Source organism: Dermacentor albipictus, chromosome 1 (assembly GCF_038994185.2).
Source record: "Dermacentor albipictus isolate Rhodes 1998 colony chromosome 1, USDA_Dalb.pri_finalv2, whole genome shotgun sequence".
Lineage (NCBI taxonomy): Eukaryota > Metazoa > Arthropoda > Arachnida > Ixodida > Ixodidae > Dermacentor > Dermacentor albipictus.
The window spans coordinates 204397775-204414540 of NC_091821.1; the positions used below are offsets into that span (position 1 = coordinate 204397775).

A 16766-nucleotide genomic window follows, 5' to 3' on the forward strand; every position below is an offset into this window, starting at 1 on the left:
TTACGCTAAAAATAAAATCTCACAGGTAGCGCTTTATACCCTGCGAATGGCTACCCGGCCGATAGAAAGCCACGATCATCTGGAGTCCCGGCCATGAATCTCTTGTTGGGAATTAGAAGGCCCCATGCCTCGGCTCGAACATAGGTCCACCAAGCCTCTCAGCGAGACGATCGTGAAGAAGAATGACTAGAACCCACCTCCAAACAGTTCTACGCCATCCTGCAACACTTCAGACTTGAAAGAGAAATTTCTCCCGCCTCAAGCATGACTAACGCGCGACGAAGTAGTGTCGTGGAGGAGGCAATTACCAACAAACGCATTGCCACATCGTACGTTATGTCACTCGATGCATCTCACGCAATATCCATACACTTGTCCCGATTGCAGCGGCTGTACCGTGCCACATAAGCATGCGAACGAACAAAATCAATACCTCGTAACACACACCCGACCGCACAAAAGTGGGAAGCTTTGCTGTCCAATGCCGACTCCGGGAATCGGCTTGATCCGGTCACGACTGCGCTCCGGGGTCCTGGACTGAGGGCTCCACCCGCGACCGAAGCCTCCCGACAGGGAGCATCCCGGTGGGATTTCGTACCATTAAAGTTCTTTTTCTATCTCTCTGACCTCCTGTTATTGCGCGTCATTCTGAATACTGGACAGTATGCAAATAACATGGCGCGCGTTCCAAATTACCGAGGACTCACGCACAGCGAAACCATTTGCGCCGTCATTCTCGGCCTTCATTCTCGTGTCATAAGTAATGCGTGCTCTTACTAAACTTAACTTCTTAACTAGTAGTTGCTCTCTTTGAACGCCCTTCAACGTCGTAAGGCAGAAGGTTTCCGGGTCTTCAGAAGAATGTACACGCAGAATACCGTGTTTGTAATGACGGTAACAGAAGTAACCTTTAGGTAATACTGAAAGGATCGGTTGGGAGAAATATAATATATTGGCCAAGTGTAGTTCAGTCAAAATGGCAAACTTACCGGTTTTGTAGTCTCGCATAAAATAATCATTTAGCGCACCAGGACTGGTGCCCTGTCATTCCAACTCGATCCACTGGAGACTCTTTGGCCCCCATTACATTTCCATTCCATCTGTACGACTGGTGCCATAATTTTACTCACATTCCATTCGGGGTGTTTAAAAATGGTGTTTAAAATTCTGGGTGTTTAGAAACAGATGTTTAAAATCATTCCAACTATGAAGTTGGCACTTCGCAACTCTGCTTCTGACCACTATGGCTACTGGCACAGGTCTCGCCATTATTGAATTTTTTTTTGTTTACCTGCCGCACATAACAGATGTCTCGAGGAGAGCGACCTGTGGTCTGGCGGCGATTTCATTGGGGTCCAGAAGCGGCAAGAGGCGAGGTCTCTCCTGCGTTTCCCTCTACGCTTGGCACATTGGGACGGCCGTGCGTGATGCTACACTGCTCTTCATCCTCGAATGCTGGGTCAGCGAAAGAGCGCCATATACGAGGCGCAGCCCTATGTCAATACACCACATCACCGGGTTCCCTTGTCTAGAGACCGAGGGAAGGACACTGCTTCAATAGAAAAAAGCTCGACAGCCTTCCGTGTGCTCCTCCAGTCAACTCTCGTAAATACGTAAAATAAGCCTGCTGCCTTTCGTTTCCCATCTGACCTCTACTTCTTACTTCAACAATGCCCTCAGCGTGAGAAAGCCGACGACGGCATGTGAGGTACGTATCTCTCACTTAGAGATTACCTACCTCACCTCTTACAAAAAGCGGCACTGATTCGGCACAGTACAACATGAAAAAAAAAAAAAACCAATGCCAGCTTCGTATCTTGCTTTATTTGAGGATTACCGAAATTTCCATACGAGATATTTTACTCGCACGGGAACTGTTTGCAGCAGAAAATTTTGCGAGCTCCTGGTTTTACAAATAATAGCACACGCACTGAAGGAAGGGAATGAACAAACGAGGGCTGTGACCATATCAATACCTACAAACGGCTCGAACGTTTATTGAAGGTATCTTGGCGGCATCCCGTAAGAAAGTGTGCGTAATGTGCCTTGACTACTTGAAAAGGAACTCGACAAGCTTACACTTGATAAAAGCGCGTTCCATCTATAAGTCCACATTCTCAGTAGTATGTGCGTCATTTATTTCACAAGTGGGGCCCAATGCGGAATAACAGTTGTTTCAAAAATTTCACGCTCAACGACAGCACACACTGCATGAAAGTATAATATGTACAAAAGAAATAATTAGATCTTTTATAACGTTATGGAACAACAAAAAAAGAAGATACAAAAAACAAACTTATTTCCAGGTATTCTACCGTAGAGGGATGTGTACTTTCGTATCTGAGCAGGAGCGAACAAAATATGCACAAAAATAATAAATTAACGCAGCATTCGGGTGACCGAGCCCGAGTACCACAGAAGTCGAAGACACGCCGACAGGTGAGTCGGAACCATTCGTGGTGCGCTCAGCTAAAACCGGACCACAAACACTGCAGGGTTCAAAACGAAAAATGGACGGTGACTGCGACTGCTGTACAATAGGTGCATGCGTGTACGCCCGGTTCTGTTGCTTGGTTCAGTCCGCACACTTGGAAAACCGCGCACGCACACGTAATGGGTGATCATGTTCTCGCACATCGCGATGTAGGACTAGAGCGCACCGTCGCCAACCGGCCACGCGACGGGTTCCTGCCACTGGCATGCGTCCATAGGCGCAGTAGTGCGGCAGAGCTCGAAACAGGCGGCGTGGACGCGCACGTGCACCCCCGACTGCTGTGCCGCCGGAACGGGAAGGCGCTAGGTCAGCGTCGTGGTTGCCAGGCGCGACGAGTACAAGAACCTCGGCGTTTTCCGCAAACTTCCCAGCAACGGAGATATCGTCTTGGGCGGCTCATGCGTTTGCTGGTGGTTGCCAACGCTAGGGCGCAGTTCAGGATGGATAAGATACGCCGGGCTGTAATGGAGAAAAAGAGAACGCTGCCCTGGGGGTTCAGGCACTCACAGGATTCACTACACGCGCATAACACTGACGCGCAGCACAAGTGAGAAAAAAAAGTCTAAGAGAGACGGCTCCCGTCTTTAGAAGACGAGGCTCACAGCGGCGTCATGTTGCAGCCGACGGCTTCCAGCCTGCTGGTGCGACTGAGCTGGCGGAGAGTGACGTACTGGTTGCGCGGCGGTGGAACTGGGGAACCCGGCTGTTGCGGCTGCTGGCCCACCACCACGGCAGCAGAGCGTTCCACGGACTCCACGCGCCGGGCCAGCGACGAGATGGAGTGCAGGCGGCCGCGGTCGCCGATGGCAGTCAGCTCGAGCGAGTCGGTGCCCTCCACCTGGACGCTGGCCGGAGGCTGGTCCAGGCAAGGGGAGATGAGCTTGCTGTCGTTAGCCAGGATCTCGACGATCTCGCACGCCGTGGGCCTCTGCGACGGGCTGCGCGCCCAGCAGCGCAGCAGAAGCGCCTCCCTGCGTGCGGGCCGCACAACAGTGCGCGCACTGAGCGGCGCACGCAACACCCACAATTCGCGGACGGCAGAAGTATACCAAAAATTAGCAGCATGCTTTGTCTCAAATAAGTATGTATCGTTTAGCAATAAAGCTGGGCCACTAACAAGCCTGGCGGAGCAGATACCATTATATGACATGCTGTCTGTCTCAGCATGGTTGTTCATGCAGCGCCAGCCATCGGTGCAGTTTAGCAGATCAGTCGTGGACGGCAGCATGTCTATTAGTGAAATCCTAACAGGTACCCAGTGCGCGAACCTTTGTTCGAAGCAAATTTAAATCAGTAAACTAAGCTTTCCTTAACTTCCTCACCGGCCTCGAAATTTTTAACTACGCAATTATCGAAGCGTGCTGCAGGGAAAAGCGCTCGGGGCGATGCACTCAGCTTACAGCTCAGGCTTGCAGCCGTTGGGCACGGGTAGGGTTTTGTATCCCTTGACGTACTCGAGGACCTGGTTGTTGGAGAGTCCCTGGTACGGGAAACTGGCGAACGTGATGATCTCGTAAAGCAGCACGCCGTAGCTCCAGACGTCAGACATGGTGGTGAAGATGCCGTCGTTGAGGCTCTCGGGTGCCATCCACCGCACGGGAAGCATCCCGCGCTTGTTGAAGCGGTAATAATCCGAGTCGTACATAGGTCGGCACATGCCGAAGTCGCCAATCTTGACAGTGCGGCCGGCGTTGACGAGGCAGTTGCGGCAGGCCAAGTCGCGGTGTACGTACTTCAGGTCGGCAAGGTAGCTCAACCCACGCGCCACGTCCAGCGCCATGGCCGTCAGGCAGCGGTCTGACACTTCCTCGGACTTGTGGCGCTCGTTCTCCTTAACCAAGTGCCGGCGGGCAAGCAGGTACGTCTTAAGGTCGCCGTACAGCATGAACTCCATGACCGTGTACACGGGCTCGCCCGTCGTGCACACGCCCAGCAGCCGCACGATGTTCTTGTGGTCGAAACGCTTCATCATCTCCGCCTCGCTCAGGAAGTCCAGCTGCGAGTAGCGCGCGGCTTTGCAGTTTTGCACGAAGTTATCGCCACAGCGGACGAAGCACTAGAGTGAAGTGAGCGGTGCATGCAGAAGAAGCGCGTGCAATGGGAACATGCAGAAGATGAACTTGCTGAAAAGGAAGTGTCATACCTTCTCTTCGATGATGGCACCGACCTTAAGCGTCTTGACAGCCACGGCTTGCCAGCATTGGTCTGTCACTAGCGCCTCCCCACCGTACACAGTGCCGAATGCGCCTTCGCCCAACTTGCGGTTGATCACTATGTGGTCCCGTGGCATTTCCCAACCATCCAGGGACGGCAGGTGGTTCGACGTCAGTAGCCCTAGCTCTCGCATGCGCGCCTCTGTCTGCTTCACTTTTTCTTCGTACCTGAAACAATCGAGCAGTCGAAGAATTGGTACGTCGGGGAGCGATAAAAGCTTTCTTGCGCAATTGCATTTGTCATGGCACATTTCTGGGCGCAGTTATAACGTAGCGAAAAATAATGAAAAGCATCACGAGAAAGCTCCGCGATATCAACACCGAGACATGTTTCAGAAGTTCTCCAACTATACGCAATACGGGGACGTTGGTTTCGTTATTTTTACCCAGCATCATTCAAAACAGTTCAACGTGCAGTGACATGCTTATTAAGCTACGGAAAACATATTTGAGCATCAATGCCACCGCGCAATGACAATGCAAAATTACATCAAGAAAACAATGAAACCAGAGAAAGCATAGGGCAAAGTAGTTGTGTCGTTTAACCGAGATTTAAAAAAGATCAGGAAAAGGAAAAATAAAAGTGGACGAAAGACAACTTGCCGCACGTGGAAGCCGAACCCACATTCTCCGCATGGGGTGCTTGACCAATTAAGCTACCGCAGAGGCCATCCTTTTGTCTACTTTCGCGGGTATTTGTGTTTGTGTAAAAGATTACCCTTGGAAGTGTTAGCCAGCGCCCCTTCACGGCCATGTCGGCGAGTGTGGAACGTTCTTTTAACCACTGGCTAACACTCTCAGGGCGTGTCAACAAGCCCGTGTAACAACCGTGGTACTACTGTATCTGGAGTATTTCCGAGACGATTAGCAAGGATGACAAGTAAGGGTAATGCTTGCGTCGTCATTCTTATGTTTTCGTTTGTGGCGTATATGGTTCGAGCTCTTCTCATAACAATGAACTGGATACAACGCTCCCGACTAGCGGTTCTTCACGAAGACGAATGGGACGCAATTTAAGCGTGGCGAAGAGGAGCGCATACCTTCTCTTGAAGACGACGCAACCACCGATCATGAGCAGCGCGAACAGACTCAGCCCTATGACGTTGGCGACGACAATGGCCAAGTCGCAGCTGGTGTTGAGCAGACGGCGCAGCCCTTCAAGTGGGCATAGCACAGGGTCTTCGCCGCCGTCACCCTGATTTCGGCCGGCGGGCCAGTGGATGGCGCTCAGCGATTCCGAGGGCCCCAGAGCCAGCCGGTCGCCCTCGTCACCGACGCCAGGGCTGTACGTGCCCACGTGGTGCTGGCTGCCGTTCACCCACTGCCGGATGATGACGTCCGTCAGCCGACTCGAACGATAGAAGCGGACGTGGCCTGTCACGCCGTGGAAGTCGGTTGCGTTGATCAGCCGGATCAGTTCCCTGCAGCCATGCCCAAATGGTAACTCATAGCTTGCCCCACTCGCCGCCGATGACTGCGCGCCACATGCAGGTTCTGAGAGATCCTCCTAGTTACTGGAGCACAAGGCTTCGTATATGCTTCTTTACATACCGCGGTCCAAAGGGAGGGAAGCGAGGGAAGCAACAACGGTAAGTAACAATAACAACAAAACTCGGTGAGAGTTTCACTCAGAAGAAGGCTCTACGTCCTATTATACTCACAGGATAAAGAGTGCATTTATCTCCTGGCTTAGGCCCCTTTCTGATCAACATCACCAAGAACATCATCAGCCTATTTTAATGTCCACTGCAGGACGAAGGCCCTTGTGAGCGATCACCAATTACCCGGGTCTTGCCCCGTCATATGTCGATTTTGCTCCGGCGAAGATGTGCAGTGTTAGAAGCATAGACAGTCAGCATCATGTGGACAGACGGTGCAGACGAACAGCTGCGATCCAGGTATTGCTACTGACTGTATAATGCAGCTATTAAAAAAAAGACGAATGAAAAACAGTTCCGCCAGAAAAAGGCAACCAAAAGTATATGTAGGTAGCCAGAGATGACAATGTTCATTGTTCTAGCACAACGCAATTCCCTCCCAATTACTGCGATGCTACATGCTGGAAATGATAGCTATTCGGCTTAGCGAATACGGGTGACACAGACGAACAAGACCAAACAGGATAAACGTTTGTTCAAAGGAAAAAGACGGAAGATCGGAGCCCAGCACGCAATATTTGTAATGCTGCTTTGTTTCTTTTCATTCGTTGCTGAAAAGTTTATTTAAATGAAATAATAATAATAATAATAATAATAATAATAATAATAATAATAATAATAATAATAATAATAATAATAATACGAAAAGCTTCCCCTCGCAGGGAAGTGTATTCACCAGAGTGCTGAGTAAGGAAGGAGGAGTCCAATTTAAAATTTATCGACCATTTTCTTGCGTCGCGTAGAAAAAGAAAGAGCGACTGAATCTCGCCTTTTAATTCTAGGAAATGTATTTTTCGAGTCCAAGTTGCACCTACTTGCCATTCTGAACACGCAATAGCAAGAAGAAAAAAATATTCACGGTAATGTTTTATTTGCTTCAAACATAAGCACCCTTTCCTATACTTTGGTCACCATGGGAAAGAAAAGATTAGCTTCGAATAAATACGGTATGCGTCACTAAAATATGCACAGCGGCGCGCGAATGGCGAGATGAGACTCACTTAAATGTTGCGTCCTCATGAATGGAGGACGTATAGCTGTGGTTCTTCTTGAACAGCGCGTCAACAGCGAGGGCAAACACCCACACCGCATCGTACGCGTAACCCCCGTAGTCGCTGTCTTCTCTGCCCTGGACAAAAGAGAAATCGTCGATAAGCAACACTGCTCGTCAGACAGGAATGTTGCGAAGCCTAGCACGACGGCATCACCGCTACGCATGGTGCCCTAATTACTCGGTACTTCTACAAATATAGGACACACATTGTCTAGCTGGAGAAGGGGAGAGCTGCGTCTTATCCAGGACCTATGGAGAGGTCCGAATTAATTTCCGGAATCTGGAATAATGCAACAATTCTATTAAAAGTCTTCATTCCCGCGTTTCTTCAGTGGCGGCGCCCGGTCTATATCTACACGTTAGCACGAGGATCGACGGTTTGAAGCGGCGAATTACGAGAGGTAACAGGATCGGACGAAAATAATCGTTACATTAGATCAACTCTTCTATTCAAACCGCGACGAAATGAGACACGTTCCGTCATCAGTCTTCGCTGTATTTACACCCTTAAGATTCGCCGACGTGCACCATACACTCTAAGCAACCGAAGTTTTCAACTACATGCGTTTACGAATACGGTGCCACCTGGCAGGCAAGGATGGAATCCGCAGTCGCGTATACACAGCAGATGAGAACGTCTGAAAGTCAGTGAGCCGTATAGAGCGTATTGCCAGAGAACTATGTAGTTCGTTATTGGCGTCATGTCTAACTCGCTCGAGCACAGCTTCGTTGAGGCTGCTCCGGGGTTGTCTACATTCGTTCGATGGGAGAAGATATGGCTTAAGTGGGGGCAAGAATGAGCACCCCATTTCCCTGCCTTCGCGCCCCAACCGCGGCGCCGGTCACGTCAATGACGTCACAGATTTTATGCTATTTTCGTGCACTTTTTTTTCTTCGATGTGTTGAGGTCTATACAAATCGAGAGGTTGAGTTTTAATTTTTCTAAAGTATTGTAATTCGAGCTCTTTTGTGTATACTCGACCGTAAGTTGGCTCAGGATCACGTAGAGCCGGTACAGGAATCTCATAACGACGTCGTGTTTTGGAAAATTACACGATGGAGTTGTTTCGGACAGTAACAAAGTTTGTAATATTCTTTAAACTCTGAAATTATGTTTTAAACTCGAATTAAAACGCTCCTTTTTGTTAACGAGTTGCCTGATCGCGGCTATATTTCTTGAGCGCTTCATCTCCGCCTTACCAGATAACAGATGAAAAACGTAATCGCGCCCTCTAGTATAAGCCACGGCTTATTTTTTAATTATTTATTTTATACGATCGTTCCGTGCAGGCAAGCACGAGCTACGCAGGCGCTCGGAAGTGCCCTGTCTTCTCGTGCATAGTTAAACGCGTAGCAGCACGAGCCTAGTAAGAGTCTTACCGCTGGGATTTAGAGAGTGCGACTATTGGCAGACGGTGCAGAAGCTGCTATAACGTATGTTTCAGACGACGGCTGGCCCGCATAAACAATATTTACGTTATTTATTTCGACGTATCCGGCCAAGGCAGATGAGAAGCATCGAGATGGAGCAACATTTGCTATCGGTGGTAGCAATTTAACGGTACAATATTGATCAGATATTCATGTGATGATTACCAAAAATCAAGCACATCATCATTTATATACGGTATACAAACTTCTGTCAGCTGCTTTTGTTTCAGAGCAGCGATATTAGAGGTTGGGGTAGGAAGGAAGGTGGTAGGGTTCCAAGGGATACGAAAGTTGGAAGGGTACGTGAATGTGGAGGAGGCCAGCTTGCTCTCATGAACGTATATTACGAGATCATATTCAGCCTACTTCGAGGAGCTGATGGGGACGAAACTAAATCGCCAGAAACGCGAAAACGAGGCGCACACATCTAAGTGTCCTGGCGCGTTGTGCCTGTGCTTTAGTCGCATTATATCCATATACTCTTTTGCCAGTGACACATATAACTGTACAGCGAGCTGAGGTATCTGGTAATGAGCCTTTATGAACAACAGAGCAATGACTACCACACACACTAGTGTGGTAATTATAGAAGGTAGCGCTTGCATTTTCTTGTTAGTTTCGTTGTGTGGTCGTTTGTTTTGAGTTCTTTCTATCCTCCACCTCCACCTGGCTTAGAATGAACCTCCGGATGATTATTACGTCGAATGTCATGCGCTGGAACTTCTACTCCCTCAGTGCAGTGACCGCGTCTGGCCAAGCACTCCTTTGTATACAACACCGCGTGCCGCGAACTTACGCCCTACACCATTTCGCGGCACCGCTCCGACGCATGACAATGCGCACTGCAGCCTTCACTGCAACCGTTAACGATGTTGCCACTTTCAATGTTCCCTTTCTCCTGCCTGCCCCACTATCTGTGCTCACACTCCTGCTGACCGTTGTGCAGGTGCCACTTCCGGGCCATAGGCAGACTTTATAGACCATTGCAGATAACCATAGAACTAGGCCAGCAGATCAACAGTCAAGGTAAAACCTTTGCGTCTGGACAGCAGTGATAGTGGTTCTTTCAGGATTATTATCTCCCACCAGAATAAGCAAGGTCGACGCGATTGAGTTTGAAATGCACCAGACAGTTACATTTATGAGATTGATAAGCACAGGCTTTTCGCTGCAGTTCAAACTCATGTTCAACTTGTGCATACAATTGCCGACAACGTGACAAAGCTACCCTTTCCATTCCGCGCCCATGGGCGCATTCGGCGATGTGGAAGATTACAATCATTTCTGCTAACTCAACGTGCGTTAAGAAACCCAGCGCAGCAGTACAGATAGCGCCGTGTTCCTACCTGACCTGTAGCAATCTGCTTGTACGTCTCCTTCCAGAAAGCGACAGTCTTGTTGTCTTGCATGGTGGCGTTGTCGTCAGCATACGCCTTTGGGTGCAGGCTCATGTAACCATCGATGGCCACCTTCATCTCACCAACAGTGCAGTTCACGCTTTCATTGAAGTGCTGATTGTAATACTCGGTGTTATACCACTCCCGATGGCGCTGTTCTTGCTGGCTCAGCCACGTCGGTAGAAACCACTGGTAACCGTCTCTTCCTGTCATGCCCTGCCAAATGCAAGACACATGCTAAGGCAAACATGCTTCTATTGCTAATGCAAGTATCGACGGCGAAAATCCTACGCATCGACTACACAACGCGAAAGAACGATTCAGTGTCAAGAAGGTAGTACGGGTGGTTCCAAAGCTCAAATCGTCTCCAGAGGAACATACGGTACCGTGACTTAACGGCCATCCCTTTATGATTGAAGCACATTCATGGTGGTTATAAAGTCATAAAAGGTCCATTCAACAGACTTGTGCATTTCGAGTGAACAAAAACACCGTACAGCACAGTCATTCAAATCTAGGCCAAGCATCGACGCTCGACATATGCATTACAAGGAATTCATCAGTTCAAACAAAAGCCCGCGCACGCTCTATGACAGTGGCATGGACCGCAGTCTACAAACTAGTCGCCACCAGCAGCTTTTTTTGCGGCCGTAATGTTTGTAGCGGAGTGCTCTGCCACTGGTCGCCCTAGACTCTACAGCAGTTTTGGCGATGCCGGTGAAGCCAAAGGGACGGAACCGTCGCGGCTAGGACTGGAATCGCAGCGTAGCATAACATATGTGTCAAATGGATCTCAACACAAACTTGTTGGTATGTGATGTATATGGCTTCAGTGCGAGAAACTGCGAGAAAAATAACCAAACAAGTAAGAAAGTCTCGGCAGTATTTCTTTGTCTCCTAATTTTACACACGGTTTCCCGTAATAGAACACATAGGCCATACCTCCCCCTTTTCCTTTTAAAAAAAGCCAAGACAAGGGCACATAGTTGTGACGTAACACACTAACACAGGCTCCCCTCTTTCAGAGGTCTATGGAGTTTAAATGCGAGCCGATGCAAGGATATCGCACACAGTGGACGGCGAAGGGGAGAGGAACATGCGCGGCGTATATAGTTTTGTTGCTGCAAAAGCACTTACATCAGCTATTACTGAGCATTTTGGAAAATTGTTGCGGGCGAACGGTGTATTAAGGGTGCCGATAAGAGTGCCAGTCGACACCAAAATGGCAGTTCTACAGATGTGATTCAGGGGCACTTCAAAACAATAGTGCGCAATCGATCGAATGGCATGTGCAAGTCAAATTAAGGCCTGACTCGAGGCACCGACGTGTTCTCGTTGACTCGCGGTTCGTTCTTGGGCTGCACCATTGCAGCAGCCACCAGGAAACTGCGCTCACCGGGAGTTGCCGCGTACCTGCCTGTAGGCCTCGCACATAATGGCGCGGGCGGCGTCCTCATCGAAGCCGCCGATGATGATGCGCGCATTGCGGGATTTGAGGTCAGCCAGGTACTGGGACATGTCTTGAGACCTGTGCGTGCCATTGTGCGTGCCGTGGTCATGGGGAAACTTGCGGTTGGTGACGAAGTTGAGGCCCAGCTTTTGCATGTCGTCGTGCAACAGGTTCAGGTACTCGCTGTACTTGTGGCCGTCCTCGGTGAGCGCTGCCAGGCGCCGCCACTGCAGAGCCTGCAGCATCTTTAGGTACACAAACCTGCGTACAGCACGAGGACGCTGTCAAATGGCACGGTCAATAAATGATCTCGCGGAAGCCGCAAGTGCAGTACCTTTCTCGCTTTGTCCCGCACTCTTCTTGTTTTCTTGGACTTACTGCCCATTGAAAGGGCCAGAGCGTTGACTCGCCCATTTCGGACCCTCGCTGGAGACGGAAGGCTAAAGGCGTGCCTTACGCACCTCGAGTGTAATGCACAGCCCGGTGGTTTCAGCACATAAGTTACTTAAGGTTTCTCTTATACGAAGTTATGAGACCCATTAGTAGCGCTAAGGTACACTTAAACGCGGGTTGCGCACGCAGGCGCTCTTGTTTCCAGCAACACGAAGGCTCGCAGGCGTGCGCCCTGAACGGCTTGACGTGACGTTCGCATTTACACTAACCCCACCTATATTACTCGTTCACCTGTTCTGCTTGGTACTTACAGTTTACCGTTAGACTTCAGTGTCTTGAAAATGTTGTTTAGGTGAGGGCTTTCAAGTTTACGTCAGGAATTGGGCACTTATACATGGTACATGGTACACCGCGGCGCACACAAGGGTGAGAGTTGCCTAAACTTATGGTAGCTCGGAGGGAGAAATGCGAGTATATGTATACAGAAAGGCCGGATGTGAATAGCAATCTAGCAATTTAGGACAGCACGTTTGCCGGCTCCAGGAAGGTGAGAAACCAAGTTCGGCAGGCAGTAATATAGCACCTAGCGATTGTTTCATTTCCGCAACTTCCATGCGGCACGGCTGCGACTTCGAGGCACACGCTCGCAAGTGATTCACGCACCTGTATATATGGTTCTCAGGGATGGTGCGGAAGAAATAGGGGTACTTTTCGCGCTTGGAGAAGAGGGCCCCTTCGGCGCTGTAGCTAATGATGGGCGTGTTGTAGTGCTGTGCCACGCCCACGATCGGCTCCAGCGTCTCGGTGCAGGCAGGCCCTGAAAAGAGCACGGCGGTTCCGATGGTGCCAAGAGCGAGAGCCTAACATTCTATATTTTCTATGAAACGATAAGCATGTACCGCAACGCGAGTGATCTATGCCAGGGCATCACGTGTGCCTAAATGCAAGAAAGCTACTGATATTAGTGGAGGAACACAAATCTGTGCTTGAATAGTCATGAAACAGGAGCATGCGACAAAGTGGTTCGTGAGAAAAAAACATCGGTCAATTCTGAAAGTGAAGAAGTTGTGGAAACGGCCAAGTGAGATGGACCGCCTCTGTCCAGTCCTAGCTTCCAAGACAGTGCACACTTTTCGGGAAGATAGAAAGCGGCTTTAGAGTTTCGGCCGCACTGTTACAGAGTCGACGCGGGCCTCACGTTCGGCGTGCAGCTGATTGGAATAGGACGTCACAGCCTCATTGTCGAAAGCATCCAGAAAATGTTCATATACGAACTATGTGAACTCGGCCCCTCGATATCAAACAGAATGATATGAGACAGGAACGAATTTAGGACGACTGGAGTGAATTTTCTCTTTCGAAGCTGAACGCTAATATACGAAAAGTACGCAGCCAGCACTAAATGTGGGAATAGTTAGCATTCCTGACGCTTTGGGTTTTAAGGACTGTAGGAAAAACGTAAATGATCCCACCGTATGAGACGGATGGAAGATAGGTAGCGAAAAGTAAGGTCCCTGACTGTGCGTATGGGGAGCAAGTTATGCGAGATCCCAGCCGTCAGCAACCATGGACTTTACCCGTCGCGTACGCCTACAACATCATCCAAGTGAGGCTTTCTGCTAGCATTATACTACAAGCAATAAAGCTTACCCAAGATGCCGATCAAGCTCTTGTAGGTGGAGTTGGTGACGTAGTTGATGTAGCGCTTCATGACCACGTCCTGCGCACACTGACCATCCTCTTCGAGGATAACAAGCTTGAAGTCCTTGAGAATATTCTCGTTTCGATTAATGCTATCCATGGCCATGCGTGCCGCTGCAACGAAAACAAGCGATACAAACATGTAGTAAGGCGTAGTCAAGCACTGCCATTTGAATTTGGAAAAAACGTGAATGTAGATGATGTTCGCGCAGAGATCACCAGTATGGGCAAAGCACAGAGTCATGGCTGCAAATTTTTTTACGACTGCTGTTACAGGATCATTCCCTTAGTCGTTTTGATGTCCGCCGCTGCAGGAATTCCGAAGTGCCTTGGAAGAATTTATAAAGATATAAAGAAAAAGTGGGTGAGTGAGAGAGAGAGGGAGAAAGCAAGGAGAGGAACGGCAGACAGGTCAACCAGATGAGTGCCCGATTTGCTCCTACGCTCGGGTAAGGGAAAGGGTGAATAGAAAGAGGAAAAAGGAAGAGAGTGAGCACTGAGTGGACAAAATGCAATCTTGCTCACAATGCTAAGCAGTGATGCTACAGCAGAGAATACCATTCCCGAAGTGCGCGGTCGCGCTGTTAGCTATGACTGACTGCCGAGTGCAAACTAATTCAAATGTAGAGACAAGCAAGCCCCAAAGGGTGCAAACGTCCCTAGATTGCAGGTTCAAGCCCCAAATGGTGTAAACTTTACTCAGATTGTAGGAACCAAGATAAGGCCCAAACGGTGCAAACTTTTCTTACAGACAAGATAAGGGCTTTCTCACTCTATGAAGTGATTTTTCATTTTTTTTTCATTTTCCAACATATTTTTTTTATATCGTTGTTTCTGCTATGAGAAAAGGAGTAGCCGTCACCATTATAAGATGACTACGTCTCTTTCTTTTATTTTCACTTCAATAAAAAAAAAAAGCCTCAAAGCGTGCAAACTTTTCTTTCAGTCTACAGTCCTGGTCGGCACCGATGGGGCACGGAGCCGGGCCTGGAATGCCCAAGCGCGTCAAGGATGGGTATGCCAGTCAACCAAAATTTTTCAGGAGGAGCTGTCGATGAGAACTTTAAGAGTTTGAACAATTCATTCGTTTTAGCTGAGGTCAGCTTACTGCAAAAAAAAAAGCTTTGTAATGTCGAATAATTCTGCTTAAGAGCACAATTTCGTAACTGCGCTGGCAATGTCGAGCGCAGTTACGACGACTGTTGCTATTCGACACAACGCCTGTCGGCGGTTCCGCTTCCCCATAGCAAGCATTATGTGCCCACAACTCGTGTAAACAGTATTGTTGCAATTCTACATTAATTTCCTTGTTTTGCGTTTGCTACTCTGCACCCATCGCTTTCAACCGCAGCTGTGGCTTTCGGTGGAGAAACAGCTCCACAAACATTATGCGATAGACTGACATTTATATACACGTATGACAATTTGCGATTTGCACATGACAAGTTATAGCATCTAATTTATGGCGATGGCCAAGGAACTAACCTGTAAGCACGCCGCCTACGCGATTATAGATGCCGGACATGGGGAAGATACCGCCGATGTGGAGCATGGGCTTGTCGGCGACCCGTACCGAGAACTGGTGCAATAGGACCTCGTTATCGAGTAGAAAGTGGCACGCAATCTGGTGGAAGCTCTTCTGCTGCGGCCTCTTGCTCTGGTAAAATTTGAGAAGCTTTTCGTACTCCTGCTGTGTGAAGGTCATCTTCTCCACCAGCTGATAAACGTCCGGCGCGGTGTCCTTCAGCTTCGACCAAGCTACCTGCACGAAGCACGCTGCGGTTGAGCATAGCAAGCCTGTCCGGCTAAATGCCGCCAAAATCGGCAGTGGTATAGGCAGGGAGGCTACTTCATACGCAATCGGGTTTGTCGGTGAGAAGGATGGCTGCGATTACGAGAATTGTCCAATAAAGGTTTCTCTTGAACTACATCACTTTGGTATACATTAAAGAAATTTCACACAATTATAAACGTGTATCTCTATAGGCCAGAGAAAAATTTTCAGCTCTTTCCTAATAGCTATTTTTGTTTCCCCGACTGAAGACTGAGGAAGTTGGGAGTATAGAGCCAGAGGTCAGTGAATAACTTCCTGAATCTTAAAGGCAACACACCCCAACAAAATTTTCATGAAATAACAACGGTGTATACGACAGGACAGATGGCCTGTCGTATGACGTCGTTAAATACTGGCGTCGGAGTTAAAATGCGGACAAAACTTGGTCACAACAGCACCGACTCCAGGTCGACCTCATTCAGCCATTGTGGGGACACTTACAAAAGTGGAGTAAGGCATGTTGTGGGGCTAGTCGGTTCATAGATTCATATATTCTTCGCGCAGTTTAAAATTTTGCGGAACAAAAGTGGAGACAGTCAATTTGAAAATCACCGCATAACGATTCATGAACTAGCTGAAAAGTTCAAGATCAGCGTAGGATTCACAGGAAATATTACTCTGTGACATCTGACGAAAGGTGTTGGGGCGTCAGGTTCCTCGCTTGCTTTCTGCTTTTCACTAGAAGGACCGACTGACCCGCACTAGTGAACTTTTGGTTACGTGCCTCAAAAAAAAAAACCGATAACTTTTTGTAAGACTCATTACAGCAGCTGAAACACGAGTTTATAGTTATGAACTACAAATTAAATTCCAGTCTAAACAATGCAAGCACTACCACTCGCCGTCCCTTTAAAAAGGCATGCGGGCAACTTTCAGCTAGCAAGGTGATGCGAACAATTTCTTGAGATCCGCGAGAGGGTGGTGACAGATTTATTGCCGAAAGGTGCCACCGTAACGGGGACCTGTTATAACTTGCCGACAAAATTAAGGGAAGCCATAAATATCAGAAGGCGTGGCATGCTGTGAAAAGACGTCCTGCTCTTGCAAGACGATGCTCCTGCTCGCAACTCGCATGTGGCGCAAATGGAAGCCCGCTCCTCTAGAAATTAAATTCTTCGTTATCCCTAGTACATCCCCGACA

At 48.8% G+C, this 16766-nt stretch overlaps 1 protein-coding gene across 6 annotated transcripts in view; it reads right to left on the minus strand.

Annotated features, from left to right (window-relative positions):
- Positions 1–1804: 1804 nt before the first annotated feature.
- The window catches only part of LOC135896932 (uncharacterized), a 159491-nt gene continuing 144529 nt past the window's right edge, over positions 1805–16766 (minus strand). For 4 of the 6 annotated variants that reach the window (XM_070530772.1, XM_070530769.1, XM_070530771.1 and 1 more), the window contains 11 exons: positions 15277–15553; positions 13741–13905; positions 12754–12907; positions 11661–11958; positions 10197–10463; positions 7367–7494; positions 5748–6128; positions 4638–4875; positions 3895–4490; positions 3097–3465; positions 1805–2953 (listed from right to left, as the gene is read on the minus strand). In XM_070530772.1, coding sequence (XP_070386873.1) covers positions 2797–2953; positions 3097–3465; positions 3895–4490; positions 4638–4875; positions 5748–6128; positions 7367–7494; positions 10197–10463; positions 11661–11958; positions 12754–12907; positions 13741–13905; positions 15277–15553 — 3030 coding nt within the window. In that variant the 3' untranslated portion in view covers positions 1805–2796. The remainder of the gene's footprint in view (positions 2954–3096; positions 3466–3894; positions 4491–4637; positions 4876–5747; positions 6129–7366; positions 7495–10196; positions 10464–11660; positions 11959–12753; positions 12908–13740; positions 13906–15276; positions 15554–16766) is intronic. The other 2 variants (XM_065425469.2, XM_070530773.1) reach the window with 2 other exon arrangements.